Raw genomic sequence first — 17583 nt, 5'->3', positions numbered from 1 at the left:
TCACAAACATACTTCTAAATCTCAGCCACTTTCCCAAATCTTAATTCCTAAATCAGCATTAGAATTCATTCTCCAAACTTCCAAATATCCCATCATTTACTCTCAGAATTTCACCATTTAGACAGCATTGCTAAAATTCAGTACCCCTGAATTCAGTGATTATGTATAATCTCACCTCCTGTCCTGTAAGTATAACTATAGTCATTGACCTGTAGCAGACATACATCTATGCACAATCATACACACACACACACACACACACACACACTCAAACACACTCTCATCAATACATAACCAAAATACATATTGTTGTGCTTCAGGCTTTTCTTTTCCTCACTATAACTAAAAGTGTAACAAAAGCTACAGCCCTAGAATTCTTAAGAATAACATGATAAAGCACAAATGTAGAATGTTTCAGGTCATATGAACATCTATAAATTTTAATTTTCATTGAGAAATGAGTAATATTTATTTTATTTCGTGCAATTTAATTGTCCATTTTCCATTCAAAAGTTAGAAATTCTAGCATGTCCATCAAGGCAATGAAATATGGTTTTTACCTGAAGCAATTATTGAAGACCTTCTATCTTTGAAAAGAGCTGGGGAATTCCTGAGATCCTCAGTTAAGTCCATCCTCTTATTTAAATATTTCTTTCAAATATGACCATAGGAACAGAAATTCAAAATTGGAAGGAAGCTTAAACTCACATATGCAAGTACTTTATTTACAAAGGAATAACAGAGACATTCAGTGATTGACTCTTTAAGTTCTCCAGTTTGTAAATCACAAAGCCAGGTTTAAATAATTGTCTTCTGCTTCCATATTCAGCACTCCCTCCAGTAAATTTATTCAAAAGTTCAACCCATCTTTTCTGCAACAAAAATTAAGTTAAAGATGAGGGGATGAAATAGATGTGAAGTCAGAACTGACACTTACCTCCCATGTCCTTCAGTAATTTTTGAAGTGCTCCATCATAAAGATTAAGCTACAGATAAACAAAAATACAGCAAGGAATTGTCCCTCTTACCTAGCATTCCTTATGATCAGCTTTAAAACTTTGCAATTAAAGGTAGAACTGAGGTCTATTATCATAGAGCAAAAACATAATTTTGACACATTTCCATAAGATTTTTTGATATTCTCAAGATATGTTACATATATCATCTCTGATAAGTCTCAGCATGACTCTGTGAGCTACAAAGATAATACTATCTACATGTTACAACTAGGTTAAGGGGGCTCAGAGAGGCTGAGGCTTATGAATAGTCATGTTACAGTAAGTTAAGAAATACTTATTAAGTGCTTAGTTTGTGCCAGACAATGTGGTTAGCACTGGAGTTTCCAAGAAAGGCCAAGAGCCCTGCCCTCCACAACTTACTGTCAATTGTGAGAGAAAAGCAAGCAAGTAAGAATGTCCTAATGATATAGACAAAAATAATTGGACATACTCTCAGAAGGAAATCAAAATTGCAAAAGATTCAGAAGCAGAACTCAGACTAAAGTCTTGCTTAATTCCAACCTACCATGCTGTCCACATCATGGTGTGGACATCTCTCAGAAAAAAAAAAAGAATCACTGAGAAATCATTCCCATGATTTTCACAAACATGAAATACCTGAATAACCTACCAGTCACAAAGAAAAATAATCATAACCAATATAAAAATGGCAATACCTGAGTTATTTTTTCTGATGTGCATCATTTTCAGTATATGTTGTCATTGTCCATTGGGTTCTCAATCCTCTAAAAGTTTCTAAAAATAATCTGAAGACTATCTCTTTCCTCACCAATTCATTCCATTCTAATCAGAAGACTCAAAAGTATGTCAAGATATTCAAAATCTAAACCTGTTAATCTGCAAGCATTGTAAAGATTTTTAGTGATTCTTATGTCATAGAATTATGTGAAATATATTGTCCAATGTTTTTGGTGATGGTGTTAAGAAATCACCAGAGTATTCAAGGTAAATATCATCATGCCTTTGGTTTCTATGGATTCTCTGACCCGTCCCTTGAGAATAATTAGATACGGCACAGTCTTTTTCATAAACAACACAGTGAAAACTTTTCTCCCTTAATCTCATTAACTATAAGTCAGTAAAATGTTTGCAGCAGCTCTTTTTGTAGTTGCAAGGAATTGGAAATTTACTGGGTAAGCCTCATTGGATAATGGCTGAATAAGTTATGATATATGAATGCAATGGAATATTATTTTTCTATAAGAAATGAAAAGCAGTTTATTTCAGAAAAAGTTCGAAAGACTTATATGTACTAATACTTAGTGGAATTATCAGAACCAGAAGAACATTGTACATCATTAATGACAACATTATTTGAAGATCAACTCTTCTCCAAGATAATTACAATTGATTTGGGATAGAAAATGCCATATCTAGAGAGAAAACTATGGGAACTGAATGTGAATAAAAATAAAAATGTTTCATCTTTCTATTTGCTTTTTATTTCTCATGGCTTTTTCCTTTTGGTCTGATTTTTCTTTCACAACATGACAAATATTGAAATATGTTTAAAAGGATTGTATATGTTTAACTTCTATCAGATTGCTTGCTGTCTTAGGGAAAAGGAAAATAAGAAAGGAAGAAAAAACTGGAACACAAAATCTTAGAAAAAGAATGTTGAAAACTAGATAGGATGGAGATTGAGAGAAATAAATATAGGACTAGATATATGAATATAGAAAAACATTATGGAGAAAAATAGAGAGAGAGAGAGAGATAACAGAGAAATAAATGGATAGATTTACATGTATTTGCAAAAATAAAATATTTTTGAGAAAATGTATTTCTCAGTCCATGAATTGAGACTATTGGAAGTCTCTCAGATCTTAGTTAATAGTCAATAAATTGAATGTCTACTATATGCTATAGATAGGAGAAGACTGTGTTGTTCTCCCATATTAAATGAAGGACTTGGAGGTTATGGCTTTGTCTTCCAGTCAGGAGGTCCAATGAGAAGAACAGAGACTAATAATTAAGATATGAGTTTTATGATTTATTCAATTTTACAAGATCATGTGATTTCACAATAGTTGTTTTTTAATATTTTTATTTTCCTCAATTACATGTAAATTTTTTTTTATATTTGATTTTAAAATTTTGGGTCCAGATTCTCCCTTTCCTCCCCACATTCATCCCATTGAGAAGATCCATATGAAGTTATGTAAAACATTATCATAAAAGTGATCAAAAAGTTGAAAATAATGTGTGCTTCAGTCTCTATTCAGATACAATCAGTTCTTTCTATGGTTAAGATGAGTTGCTTTTTAAAAAAAAATTAAACTAATCTATTCATTATTCACAATTCACTTTTTAAAATTTTATTATTTTACATTACATATTTTTGGATCTCTATCTCAAATTGATCAAAGAAAAGGTAAAGGATTTATGCATATAAAAATATTTATAGAAGGTCTTTATGTCATGGCAAACAATTGGAAACTTGGGGAATTCTCATTAATTGAGTAATGACTGAACAAACTGTGGTATATAATTGTGATGGAGAACTATTGTGTTATGATAAATGATGAAGGGAATTCTTTCAGAAAAACATTGAAAGACATATATGAACTGAAAAGTGAAGTGAGCAGAACCAGGATGTGATTTTACATAGTATCATCAATAATGCCATTATAACTATGATAGACTTAGTTATTCTCATCAATACAATGATTTAAGAAAATTTCAAAGGATTCCTGATGAAACATGTTATCTACTTCCAAAGAAAGAAGTGATAAATTTTGAAAGCCAAGCTATATACATGTCTTACATCATTTCACATATAACTTATATCATGTTGCTTGCTTTCTAAATCACCACTGAAGAAGTGGGAAGAGAATTTAGAATTCAATATTTAAATGTTAAAAATAAATAACATAATATGAAAATATTTTAAATACCTGTTTTCCTGATTACCTTCCATTCCCTTTGAATTATTTTGTATGTCTCTTTTCGTTTTTCCTGAAATTATCTTTTTTTTCTTTTTTTTTTCTTTTTCTTTTTCTTAATAATTATAGCTTTTTATTGACAGAGCCCATGCCTGGGTAATTTTTTTTTACAACATTATCCCTTGCACTCACTTCTGTTCTGACTTTTCCCCTCCCTCCACCCCCTCCCTGGCAAGCAGTCCTATACATGTTAGATATGTCACAATATATCCTAGATACAATATATGTGTGCAGAACTGAACAGTTCTCTTGTTGCACAGGAAGAATTGGATTCAGAAGGTAAAAATAACCCAGGAAGAAACACCAAAATGAAAACAGTTTACATTCATTTCCCAGTATTCTTTTTTTGGGTGTAGCTGCTTCTGTCCATCGTTAATCAATTGAAACTGAGTTAGATCTTTTCTTTGTCAAAGAATCCACTTCCATCTTCCTAAAATTATCTTAATGATTTCTTTGAGCACTTGTTCACATTCAGCCATTAACCAATAATGGGCATTCCATCAATGTCTAATTCTTCATCATTGAAAGAAAGCTGCTATGAATATTTTTGTACAATTCAGTTCTTTACATTTCCTTTGATTTTTTTTTTTTGTCATGTAGAACTAGAAGTGGTCATGCTCTTGTATAGATCCTTAAACATAACTCTAATTGTTTTCTACTATTGGTGGAGCAGTTCACAGTTCAACCAGTGGTGCATTAGTGTCTCTATTTTTCCACTTCCCTTCCAGCGTTTGTTATTTTGCTTTTCTCTTATATTAGTTAGCCTGATAAACATGAATGGAATTGGGTTTTAAATCATTTTTCTCTAATCAATAGTTATTTAGAAAATTTTTGTAAGACACTACTACAAATGACTGAACAAAAACAAAGTAAGCTAAAGTTGTCATTTCTACAAATACACAATTTGCCATTAAAAAAAATGACAAATATGAATTTTCCATTTACAAATACATCATCTTGCCTTCCTAAAAGCTATGTGCCAGGGAAGCTAGGTAGTATGGGAGATATAGTGCTGGGCCTGGAGTCAAGCAGTCTAATATTCCTTAGTTCAAATCTGGACCCATACATTTACTCTCTCTGTGAATCTGAAAAAGTCATTTAATTGTATTTAACTCAGTTTCCTCATCTGAAGAATTAGTGCTAAAGGAAATGGCATATCACTCCAGTATTTTTGCCAAGACATCCCTAACTAAGGCCACAAAAAGTATGACAATTAAACAACAACAATTCCCTTGTAGTGATAGGGATAAGGAAAGAGTCTACAACTTTATTGAGATAGAGAACTCTAAGCTGAAGAAAGTCCCTCTGCTAATGCAAGGCCACAGCTTCTTTGCAACTTGTATATTTAAGGTGTTTTCTAACGCAATCAAGGTCATATGACCAATAAGAGTCAGAGGCAAAATTTCATTTCAGGTCTTTCTAGCTTCCATGGCAATTCTTTTATACTTCACCACATTGCCTTTCTGTTACAAAGAATGATTAAAAATGAAAGAGCATGGGGGGAAAAAAAGCATAGTTTAACCAAACTAAGGAGCAAACCAGTTGTATCTGAAAATATATTCTATATCCATAATCCTCTACTTCTTAAAAATAAAAGGCAAAATGCATTTTTCTACCTTTCTTTTTAAAAAAAAAATGCAATCCTTACAATGATCCAGAATTCAGTTTCAGTAAATTTGGAGCTTTGGGGTGGTGCAGTGTATAGGATATGTGACCTTCAAATAAAAACACTTCATCTTTTTACATTCAAATCTGTCCTCAGACACTTAGCAGCTGTATGAACATAAAAAAAATCATTTAACCCTGCTTACCTCAGTTTCCTCATCTCCAAAATAAGCTGGAGAAAAAAATGGAAAGCCATTCTAAGTGATTGATAATTTAAATTCAAACTAGATATTTCCCTTGAACTAGAATCAATTTGTATATTTTTACAATTGCAAGATCAAATTATGCCAGATGAAAAATACATGATCACTTCAAGAGAGCCATTATTTGTACCTATTGACTTAACTATGTGCTACTGATAAGATAACAGAGAATCCACTAAGAGAGAAAAGCATTTGTGCTTCTAGATGTAAAAAAAATGCAAAAAAAAAAAAGATAATGTAGAAAATTTGGGGTAATGAAAGATGACTTGCAGCTTGAGGGATGAGAAAAGATTTTGTGGAAAATCATAATATTAAAATACAGGTGGAAGGACTGTAGCAGTCCCTCTCCCTCCAATTTGCAATTGAGACAACTGAAAAACAAAGATTTTAACTCCCCGGGAATTCCTATGTACATATTTGAATGTGTGTATAAATGTATGTATATCTGTATATATTTGCAACTATTAAATATATATTGAAAGGATGAATAGATCTTCAAACATGCAAAGAAGGAGAAAGACATGACCATCATAAATATGACAATGAGGAGGCAAGAAATGTGTGAAAGAGAAGGGAGGGAAACAGCACAAAAGATAGCTGCTTTTGGTTAAGCTTATTTACCAATATTCACCTATAGTAGATGTTCCATCTACTCTTTTAATGGCACAGTTGCCTAAAGGCAATGGACTGGTATCATGATAATTCCACTATAGACAGCAACCACTTGAAGAGATGGGGGTCTATTTTATAGAAACGTTAGTAATGGATTCACTCCATACCATGTAACATTTCATTTAGAAAGCTGTTTTCCTGAGTCCTATTATTTTTGGTGCCATTTCTCCCTGTTTCAGGCTACTTCATGTGTTACCTTACACATTTTACATGCCAAATACGTATTCTTCAATGTTTTTATGTTTTCATGGAATAACATTTCTTTTTCTGGAAAAAATATCCTCTTGATCATCTTACCCATGGCAGCTGTGACCTTCTGGTTCCTCAGGCTATAGATGAGAGGGTTCAGCAGGGGAGGTAATGTTGTATAAGCCATTGCAATTAAAAGGTTTTGGATAGGTGATGTGTCTGATATGTTCCTGAGGACTGCAATCATTGCAGAAATGAGAAATAACATGAGAATCACCAATTGAGGGGAGCAGGTTGAAATGGCCTTGTAGCGTCCTTCCACAGAAGGAATCTTGAGCACACTGGAGAAGATGCGAGTATAGGATGCAATTAAAAAGGCAAAGCAGAAAAGCAAAAGACACGAACTTGCCACAATTAATAGAAACTCAGTATTAAACACATCAGAGGCTGAGACTTTCAAGACATGAGGAATATCACAGAAAAACTGGTGGATCACATTGGATCCTGAGAAGGGCAGGCGGAACATGTTCCCTGTGTGTACAGCTGAATAAAGAAGCCCACTGAGCCACGAACCACCTGCTGCCCAGAGACAACGTGCTGGAGTCATGATGATGCTATAGTGGAGGGGCTGGCAGATGGCCACAAAGCGGTCATAGGACATGGCCACAAGCAAAGCAAACTCTGTTGTTCCAAAAAAGAGAAAGAAGAAAATTTGTGCAGCACATCCCAGGAGGGACAGGGACTGAACGCCACACAAGGAATTCACAATGAATTTAGGAAGCGTGACGGAGATGGTCCCAATATCCAGCAGTGATAAGTTACTCAGGAAAAAATACATAGGACAGTGAAGGTGTGGGTCAGTGATAATTGCAGCACAGGTGAGAAGATTCCCCAGGAGGGCTGCCAGGTAAATCAGCAGGAATAGCACAGCGTGTAAGACCTGCAGCTCCCGTGTGCTGGAAAATTCCATGAGGAGGAACTCTGTGATGACTGAGAAGTTGCCCATCCTGCTGCTGTGCTGTAATTTAACTGAAAATAAATCAAAATTTTGTCAGAAGTGGACAAAGTGTTTTAAAAAAGAAAGAATAAAAATACTTACTTAGATAGAACTTGGAAGCTATTCTGTCTGAACCTGAACAAACTGAATTTTAAAATAAAAAACAGCTGATGGCAAAACTGACAGTAGAAACAATGAAGCTAATTCCAATAGCTCTGGAACAGAGTTTTAAATATTTGGCTCTGCAAAATGATCAGAAGAAGTAGAAAGTGATAAACATTAGGAAAATAAATCCCAACAAAGATAATAGAACATTATCATCAAACCTAGAAATGAATTTTGTGCATATGTGCATACACAAATATGTGTTGAACACATACTTATATAAATAGATCTATTTGTGTACATACATCTATTTGTATAGCTTTTTCCATATATAAATATGCATATATACTTCTACACCTATACATTTATCTATGTATCTATATCTATAAATCTTAATTTGAGAGAGACAAAGAGAAAGAGATGGAGAGGAGGGAGAGAGCACAGGGAGTGGGAGAAGGAAAAAAGAGAGAGACAGGGAAATGAAGATGAGGGAAAGATTATCATTTTAATTCATATTCCATAGAGTTGTATTCACAAAATTGGTTTCAAAGCACTCACACTTTCTATACAATTAAGTTAATATTATTGGTAATATTGTTTCGCAGGATGGCAAAGTGAGGCCCAAATTGATTCAGTATTTTTGTACAAAGTAACTAAGACAATTAATAGTAAACTCAGCCTTTAAATACAATTATTATGACTGTAAATTTAGTTTCCCTCATAAAGAAAAATCTAAATACAAATAGCTATGTTGATATTAAGTCATTTTTCAATTGTTTCCAACTCTCTATGATCTCATTTGGGTTTTTGGAGGCAAAAATACTGGAGTGGTTTATCATTATCCCCTGTAACTCAGTTAACAGATAAGGAAATAAGGCAAATGGGGTTAAGTGACTTGCTCAGGATCACACTACTATTAAGTATGTGAGGTCAGATTTGAATCCATGAAATTGAGTCTTCCTGATTTCAGTCTAAGCACTCTATAGTGCTCTCCACCTGCTCACTCAATCCCCCTAATTGAAATAGTTAACATATATTGTTTAAGATTTGTATCATAGGCTTAAATTAAAGAGAATTTCACAGAAAAGAAATGTCATCTCTTTCAAAATGAGCCTCATATATTTATTGGCTTCTTTCCTTTGTTAATGTTATCTCTGTAGTCCAGCCTTTTATGCACTTGACAGGCATTTCAAGAGCTCTGATTCTGAGTTTACAAGGAAGCATTAGTCACCACTTTACTGCTCAGATGTATGTCTTCTTTCTTGCTAAGATAGTCCACATTAAGAAATGGGCTTTCTGGGAAAAACAAAAACAAAAAAAAACAACAAAAAAACAGATGTCCCCTTTCTACTCCCAAACTTGAATGGTCATCTTCAGCAGGAGTTTTGTTCATCAGGTGAAAAATACCTAGCTGCTTAAATTTCTCATTTATCCTCATTTTGAATTTTTTCTGTAATAAGGTAGGTAAGGTTTTACATACCTTAGGGCATCTTTTCCCTATTTAAAATAAACCTAGGCAGAAGCTAGCACATGTCTTCTGTCTAGTTCAATGATCAGAATATGGAACTGGAAATTCAAGAGATCTGCTTTTTAGAGTCAATTTGACCTCCTCCAAAGAATTTGAGTGTTGGAGTTATGTCTTTCACTCTTAGCTTCAAGCCAAGCATCTAGAAAATAGGCAGGTTTGACAATATAATCTGCACTGTCCCTACCAGAGCCAACATTTATGATTACTATAATCTCTGCATGATATTCTTATTGTGTAAAAGGAAATCTATTTCCCCAGGTCAGCATTTATGAAGATGAACTAATTTACTTTGAAAAGGTATTAGTAATGACTTGTTGATTTTATTTCTAAAGGCACCTGATGGAGAGAATCTGTTTACTAATGAAAATAGACAACACATGGGAGTCTGATAGAGAGGATAGAGATTAAGAGAAATAGACATAGAACTAGATATATGGATTTATTTATTTTTATATTGTGATTGACTCTTAACTTCCCCAGTTTATAAATCATAAAGCCAGGGTTAAATAATTGTTTTCTGCTTCCAAATTCAGCACTCCCTCCAATGAATTTATTCAAAATCCAAATTATCTTTTCTTTAACAAAGATTAAATTAAAGATGAGGGGATAGAGGAAACAGAAAGGAAGTTAGAATTGACACAGAGTTCCCATGTCCTTCAGTAATTTTTGAAGTGTTTCATCATAAAGGATAAGCTACAAATAAAAAAAACACAGCAAGGAATTGTCCTTCTTGCTCTGCACTCCTTGTGATCAGCATTAAAATTTTGCATTTAATGAAAGATAGAACTGAGCTCTATCATCATAGAGCAAAAACATACGTTTGACTCATGTTTCCATAAATTTTTGATATTCACAACATATGTTACATATTATCTTTGATGAGCTTCAACATGATTCTGTGAGCTACAAAGATATTATTATGCACATGTTCCCTCTATATAAGGAGGCTCACAGACGCTCAGCCTTGTGAATAGTCAAGTTACAGTAAGTTAACAAGCACTTATTAAGTGCCTACTCCATGCCAGACAATGTGGTTAGCACTGGAGTTTCCAAGAAAGGCCAAGAGCCCTGACCTCCATAAACTTACTGTCAATTGGGAGAGAAAAGCAAGTAAGTAAGAATGTCCTAATGATATAGACAGAAACAACTGGACATACTCTCAGAAGGAAATAAAAATGACAAAAGAACCAGAAGCAGAACTCAGACTAAAGTCTTACTTAATTCCAACCTACCATGCTGTCCACACCATGATGTGTGGACTATCTTTCAGAAACTCTCTCTTAGAAAAAAAAGAATTACTGAGAAATCATTCCCATGATTTTGACTTCACACATGAAGTACCTAAACAACCTACCAGTTACAAAGAAAAATAATTATAACCAACATAAAAATGATAATACCTGAGTTATTTTTTCTGATGTGCATCATTTTCAGTATATGTTGTTATTGTCCATTGGGTTCTCAACCCTCTAAACATTTCTAAAAATAATCTGGAGACTATCTCTTTCCTCACCAATTCATTCCATTCTTATCTGCAGACTCAAAACTATGTCCTCAAAATCTAACTCTCTGAACCTGCAGGTATTGTGAAGATTTTTGGTGATTCTTATATTATAGAACAATAATGTGAAATATATTGGCCAGTGTCTTAGGGAGAAGGTGTTGTGAAATTACCAGACTATTCAAGGTAAACATCATCATGCCCTTGGTTTCTATGAATTCTCTGATTCTTCCCTTGAGAATAATTAGACAGGGAACAGTCTTTTTCATAAACAACATAGTGAAAACTTTTCTCTCTTAATCTCACTAAATATCAGCCACAACAATGTTTTTAACAGCTCTTTTTATAGTGACAAGGAACAGGAAATTGAGTGTGTGTCCATGATTGGAGAATGGCTGAATACATTAGGGTATATGAATGCAATAAAATATGATTTTTTATTTTTAAAGGTTTTTATTTTTTAAAAGTATGCATAGTTTTCAACACTCACCCTGACAAAACATTGTGTTCCAAATTTTTTCCATCATTTCCTCCCATCCCCTTCCCTTAATGGCAAGTAATCTGATATATGTTAAATATGGGCTATTCTTCTATTCATATTTCTACAATTATCATTCTGTACAAGAAAAAATCAGATAAAAGGTGAAAGAAAACAAAATGCAAGAAAGTAATAACAAAAAATGAAAATGCTATGTTGGGATCCACATTCAGTCCCTACAATTCTCTCTCTGGATACAGATAGCTCTCTCCTTCACAAGATCATTGAAACTGGCCTGAATCAATTTGCTATTGAAAAGAGCCACATCCATTAGAATTGATCATCATATTACTGTTGCTGTGTACAATGTTGTTTTAGTTCTACTCACTTCACTACTCATCACTTCCTGTAAGTCTCTCCAGGCCTTTCTGAAATTATCCTGCTGATTGTTTCTTTTAGAACAATAATATTCTATAACATTCATATACCGTAACTTATTCAGCCATTCTTCTACTGATGGGTGTTCACTTACTTTTTAGTTTCTAGCCACTACAAAAAGGGCTGATACATATATTTTTGTACATGTGGATCCTTTTCCCTTTTTATGATCTCTTTGGGATATAGGCCCAGTAGAGAAATTGCTGAATCAAACAGTATGCACCACTTGATATTTTGGGCACAGTTCTGTTGTGTCCAGACTAGCTCTTTGGAGGATCTTGGGACAAGCCCAAGTCCTTGGTCTTAGAAGAAGAGTGATGAGGTGAGACTCACATGGATGGTCAAACATGGAGTCCATGTAGTCTAAATTCTCTCACCCTTATATACCCTATATAACCAAAGCAAAATTGTGTATGTGCTAATTATATACTGCGCATGCAAGATCACATAAACAACTTGCTATTGTGTGTAGATGACTCTTTGCCACTTGATATCACTGTGTTTCAACTACAACACAGGTTGTCACTGCCTTTTGATTTCTCAGGAAGGCTGAGAGCCGTTAGGAGAGATGAGAGCCTGACCAGACATTGTCAGCAGGTTCCCTTTGGATTGAATGGTCTTATACCTCACCCAGAGTTACTATCTGTGACCCTCTACATCTCTCCCTCTTTTTTGTTAATAGAAGCAGGTATACATCAGTGGTTAAATCCATCAGCATGGGAGGAATCTCACAAACAAGTAGTAATATAACAAACAATATGAATAAACAAGCTACAGTAAAAGACTTCCATGAGTTCCAGAAGGAAGGCATAGAAAGTAACTATCAATTCACAACCACACATACACCTCCTTCAAAAGCCGAGTGATAGTCCAAAGCCAATTTATTATCTCATCATTTCATGTGTTAAGGAATCCAATGCTTCCTGCAGGTTTTGAAGTCCTGCATCAGTCTCATTAATAATTATTTTTATGGTAATGGTTCATGAGTTAATTGCCATACACATAGGGTTAACTGTCATGCTCTTTCAGTGGTAGGTACAGTCAGAGATGGAACCATCTGATGTTTCTTGGGTCTTCTTCATTTCAAGGGTCTTCTTTTTTTCTATCTCTCTCCAATGGACAAGGTGGATTTGGCTCATTAGCACCCATCAGATTCCTTCTCCATCCACAGAGACACAAGCAAATCCTCTGCCCCAAGCAGTCAGTCTCTCTGGTCCCTTCCATTCACCACTTTTTGGATCTCTCCATATCACCTGGCAATTATCTAAAGATGCTGGAGCTGCTCTCATTAGTCACTGCCCTTCCAGCAGGTTATAAAACCTATCTGCCGAGCCAGTGTGTCCTCATCAAAAATAAAAAAAAAATATATATATATATATATAGTATAAAAAGTTAAGTTTGGAAGTTTTCTAGGGTTATTGATGGCAGTATAAAGGGTTAAGTTTAGAAGTTCTCCAAGATTACCTATGGCAGTATAAAGGGTTAAGTTTAGAAGTTCTCCAGGGTTACCTGTAGCAGTATAAAGGGTTAAGTTTAGAAGTTCTCTAGAGTTACCTGTGGCTCCCCCTCTTTTATTTCTGGAGGAGTACCTTGATGTCTCTGTTCCTCCTCTCTACAATTGCCAGTCCCTTAGGATTGAAAGATATTCACATGGTGTGTGAAATATGATATTGGGAACAAAAGTGTGTGAAATGTTTAAAAGTATACGCAGGTCAGTTATCTGTTTTTATTGCTTGTGGCACACACATAACTGCAAAAGCTTGTATAAGGAATTTAGTGACTGTTAAAAACCATGCTTAGATGAAGGAGCAGGTCAATTCTCCTAGAGCCTCCATAGCTGTGAATCATAACACTTGAAGAAGATGCAAAACAGCCTTCGTAGATGTTCCTCTTTGTGGACTGGGAATGAAATAAATTGGAGGCAAGAGGGAAGAGGAGGAAGATCAGAGAACACAACTGCCTTTCAGTCTCCTCCTCTTCATCATCCTCTCACACGAAGAGATCCATTCTACAGGTCTGAGTTAGACCTCCAGCAGCCACTGGCAGGTGGCTCCCATATTATAAGTGACCACTTGGGCCATTTCTTTTGTTGCTGGTACTACAAAAGTAAATCCTGAAAGTGTCCACTATGACATGGATAAAAGACAGATGACCAAAAGATTTATAATGGATCATATCCATCTGCCAAATTTCACTGGGTCTCCAACTACAAAAGTTCTTCCCTGGAGGGAGCATAGGGGTGTGAAAAGGAAGATAAGTTATACAGGCTTTTACTATGCTCCTAGCTTCCTCTTTTGTTATCCCAAATTGCAAATGTAAAGCTCGTACAGCCTGATGATATTTAGAATGAGATTCTTGGGCTGCCTGAAATAGGGGAGTATAGGCCAATATGGTTAGAAGGCCATCTGCCTTTGAGTTCCCATAAAAAGTAGGTCCTGGAAGACCAGTATGAGAGGGGATATGAAAGAAGTAATACTTACTTTTTTCTCACTTGCTCCTGAAGTTCCTTAAAAAGCTGATATATGTTAGAGGCTACAAATTTTATTTGGGCCCTGGAATTATTTGTACTACACCTACTGAATCAGATATATTTACATTTCCTGGGTAAAAAGTAAGAGCTACCATAATTGCATACAATTCATTCTGCTGAGTAGACTGAAAGGAAGTTCTGACTATTCTTTTTATAGTTAAGTCAGGAGAATATACAGCACAAATGTTATGTTTGAATGCATCTGTAAAGATGGTTGGTCCTTTAAGAGGAACCTTAGAACCTTTTTTTTTTTTTCAAAAATCCATGGTCAATTATGTAATAGCCAGGTTATCTTTAATGGAGATCCATGTGTAAAATTTGGAGCTGTGGCCAATAAAATTTGCCACTCTAGGATGGTTTCACAGCATACATTAATTTGTATATTCGTATAAAAAGTCTATATCTTGTTAGGTCCTATTCCAGATAATTGTACTACTGATTTCCCTCTCTCCTTTTTCTAATCAGATTTACCAAAGGTTTATCAATTTTATTGGTTTTTTCATAAAACCAACTCTTAGTTTTATTTATTAGTTCAATAGTTTTTTAACTTTCTATATTATTAATTTCTCCTTTTAATTTTAGAATTTCAAGTTTAGTAATTGATTGAGGGTTTTTAATTTGGTCTTTTTCTAGCTTTTTAAGTTGCAGGCCCAATTCATTGATCTTCTCTTTTTCTATTTTATTCAAGTAAGCCTCTAAGGATATAAAATTTCCCCTTATTACTGCTTTGGCTGCATCCCATAAATTTTGATATGATGTCTCACCGTTGTCATTATCTTGAGTGAAATTATTAATTGTGTCTATAATTTGCTGTTTCACCCAATCATTCTTTAAGATGAGATTATTTAGTTTCCAATTACTTTTTGGTCTATTTACACCTAACTTTTTGTTGAATGTAGTTTTTATTGCATTGTGATCTGAAAAGAAAGCATTTACTATTTCTGCCTTCCTGCATTTAATTTTGAGGTCTTTATGTCCTAATATATGGTCAATTTTTGTGTAGGTTCCATGAACTGCTGAGAAGAAAGTATACTCCTTTCTGTCACCATTCAGTTTTCTCCAGTGATCTATCATACCTAATTTTTCTAATATTCTATTTACCTCTTTAATTTCTTTCTTATTTGTTTTGTGATTTGATTTATCTAAATCTGAGAATGCAAGATTGAGATCTCCCACTATTATATTTTTGCTGTCTATTTCTTCTCACAACTCTCTTAACTTCTCTTTAAGGAAGTTAGATGCTATTCCACTTGGTGCATATATGTTTAATACTGATATTGCTTCATTGTCTATAGTACCCTTTAGCAAAATATAGTTTCTTTCCTTATCTCTTTTAATTAGATCAATCTTTGCTTTTGCTTGATCTGAGATAAGGATGGCTACCCCTGCTTTTTTGACTTCACCTGAAGCATAATAGATTCTGTTCCAGCCTTTTACCGTTACTCTGTATGTATCTCCCTGTTTTAAATGTGTTTCCTGTAAACAACAGATTGTAGGGTTCTGACTTTTGATCCAGTCTGCTATCCGCCTCCTCTTTCTGGGAGAGTTCATCTCTTGGGTGAAATTATTAATTGTATCTATGATTTGCTGTTTCACCTATTCATTCTTTAGGATGAGATTATTTAATTTCCAATTACTTTTTGGTCTATTTTTCCTTGGCTTTTTATTGAATGTGATTTTTATTGGACTGTGATCTGAAAAGGATGCATTTACTATTTCTGCCTTTTTGCATTTAATTTTGAGGTCTTTGCCTCCTAATATATGGTCAATTTTTGTATAGGGTCCATGAACTGAAGAGAAGAAAGTGTACTCCTTTCTGTCTCCATTTAGTTTTCTCCAAAGATCTACCATATCTAACTTTTCTAGTGTTTTATTTACTCTTTAAGTTCTTTCTTATTTATTTTGTGGTTTTACTTATTTAGTTCTGAGGGTACAAGGTTAAGATCTCCCACTATAATAATTTTGCTATCTATTTCTTCTTGCAGCTCTCTTAAATTCTCCTTTGGGAATTTAGATGATATACCACTTGGTGCATATATGTTTAGTATTGATATTGCTTCATTATCTATGCTACCCTTTAGCAAGGTATAGTGCCCTCCCTTATCTCTTTTAATTACATCAATTTTTGCTTTTGTTTGATCTGAGATCAGGATGGCTATTCCTGTTTTTTTTTTATTTCACCTGAAGCATAGTAGATTCTGCTCCAGCCTTTTACCTTTACTCTGTATGTGTTGTCCTGCTTCAAATATGTTTCCTGTAAACAACATATTGTAGGATTCTGGCTTTTAATCCAGCTGACTATCTACTTCTGCTTTATGGGGGAGTTTCCCCCATTCACATTTATGGTCAAATTTATTAATTCTGTATTTCCTGCTATCTTGTTAACCCCAGATTAAGCTTTTCTCTTTCCTTTTCTCCTTACTCCTCTCTCTAGTATTAAATTTGTTAGCACCACTTGCCTCATGAAGCCCTCCCTCTTTAGGATTTCTCCCTTCCCTTTAGAGTCCCTCCCCCTTTCCTTAAACCTTTCCCTTATAATTTCAGTATTCCTTTGTATTTAGCCTACCCTTTCCCATTTTGCTTTTCCCATACCACTTTTAAATAAGGTGAGAGAAGTTTCTCTGAAAACCAGATATGTCTAATATTTTCTCTTTGAGCCAATTCTGATGAGAGTAAGATTTACACTATGTTCACCCCCCTCCCTTCTTTCCCTCATATATAATAGGTTTTCCTTGCTTCTTTGTGAGAGGCACTTTTCCCTTTTTCTGGTACAATTTCCTTTTTCCCTCTAGATCTTTTTTTATATAATATCAGCAAAACTAAATTATACATGTATTCTTTAGCTATATCCTTCTCAAGAGGTCTTTTTACCTTTTTATGCTTTTCTTAAGTCCTATATTTGGAGGTCAAACTTTTTGTTTAACTCTGTTTTTTTTTTTTTTTTTCAGAAATAAATGAAATTCACCTATTTCATCGAATGTCCATCTTCTTTCCTGGAAGAAAATGCTAAGTTTGGCTGGGTAAGTTATTCATGACTGCATACCTAGTTCCTTTGCCTTTGCCTTTTGGAATATCAGATTCCAGGCCCTTTGATCCTTTAATGTGGATGCTGTTAGATCCTGAGTAATCCTTATTGTGGTTCCTTGGAATTTGAATTTTTTTTTTCCTGGCTGCTTGTAGTCTTTTTTCCTTGGTATGATAGTTCTGGAATTTAGCCATAGTATATCTTGGAGTTTAAATTTTGGGATCTCTTTTAGTAGGTGATTGATGAATTCTTTCAATGTCTTAATTTACTTTCTGATTCCATAACATC

The 17583-nt window shown here is 34.3% G+C and overlaps 1 protein-coding gene across 1 annotated transcript; it reads right to left on the bottom strand.

The window, feature by feature from the left end:
* Positions 1–6679: 6679 nt before the first annotated feature.
* LOC127541656 (olfactory receptor 14I1-like) lies at positions 6680–7699 on the bottom strand. The gene has a single exon (XM_051966874.1). The coding sequence runs from the start codon at positions 7697–7699 to the stop codon at positions 6680–6682; it is 1020 nt and encodes a 339-aa protein (XP_051822834.1).
* Between the last annotated feature and the right edge of the window lie 9884 nt (positions 7700–17583).

The sequence above is a fragment of the Antechinus flavipes genome, chromosome 6 (assembly GCF_016432865.1).
Source record: "Antechinus flavipes isolate AdamAnt ecotype Samford, QLD, Australia chromosome 6, AdamAnt_v2, whole genome shotgun sequence".
NCBI lineage: Eukaryota > Metazoa > Chordata > Mammalia > Dasyuromorphia > Dasyuridae > Antechinus > Antechinus flavipes.
The sequence above is the reverse complement of the archived record's forward strand: the minus strand, read 5'-3'. Positions and strand labels throughout refer to the sequence as shown.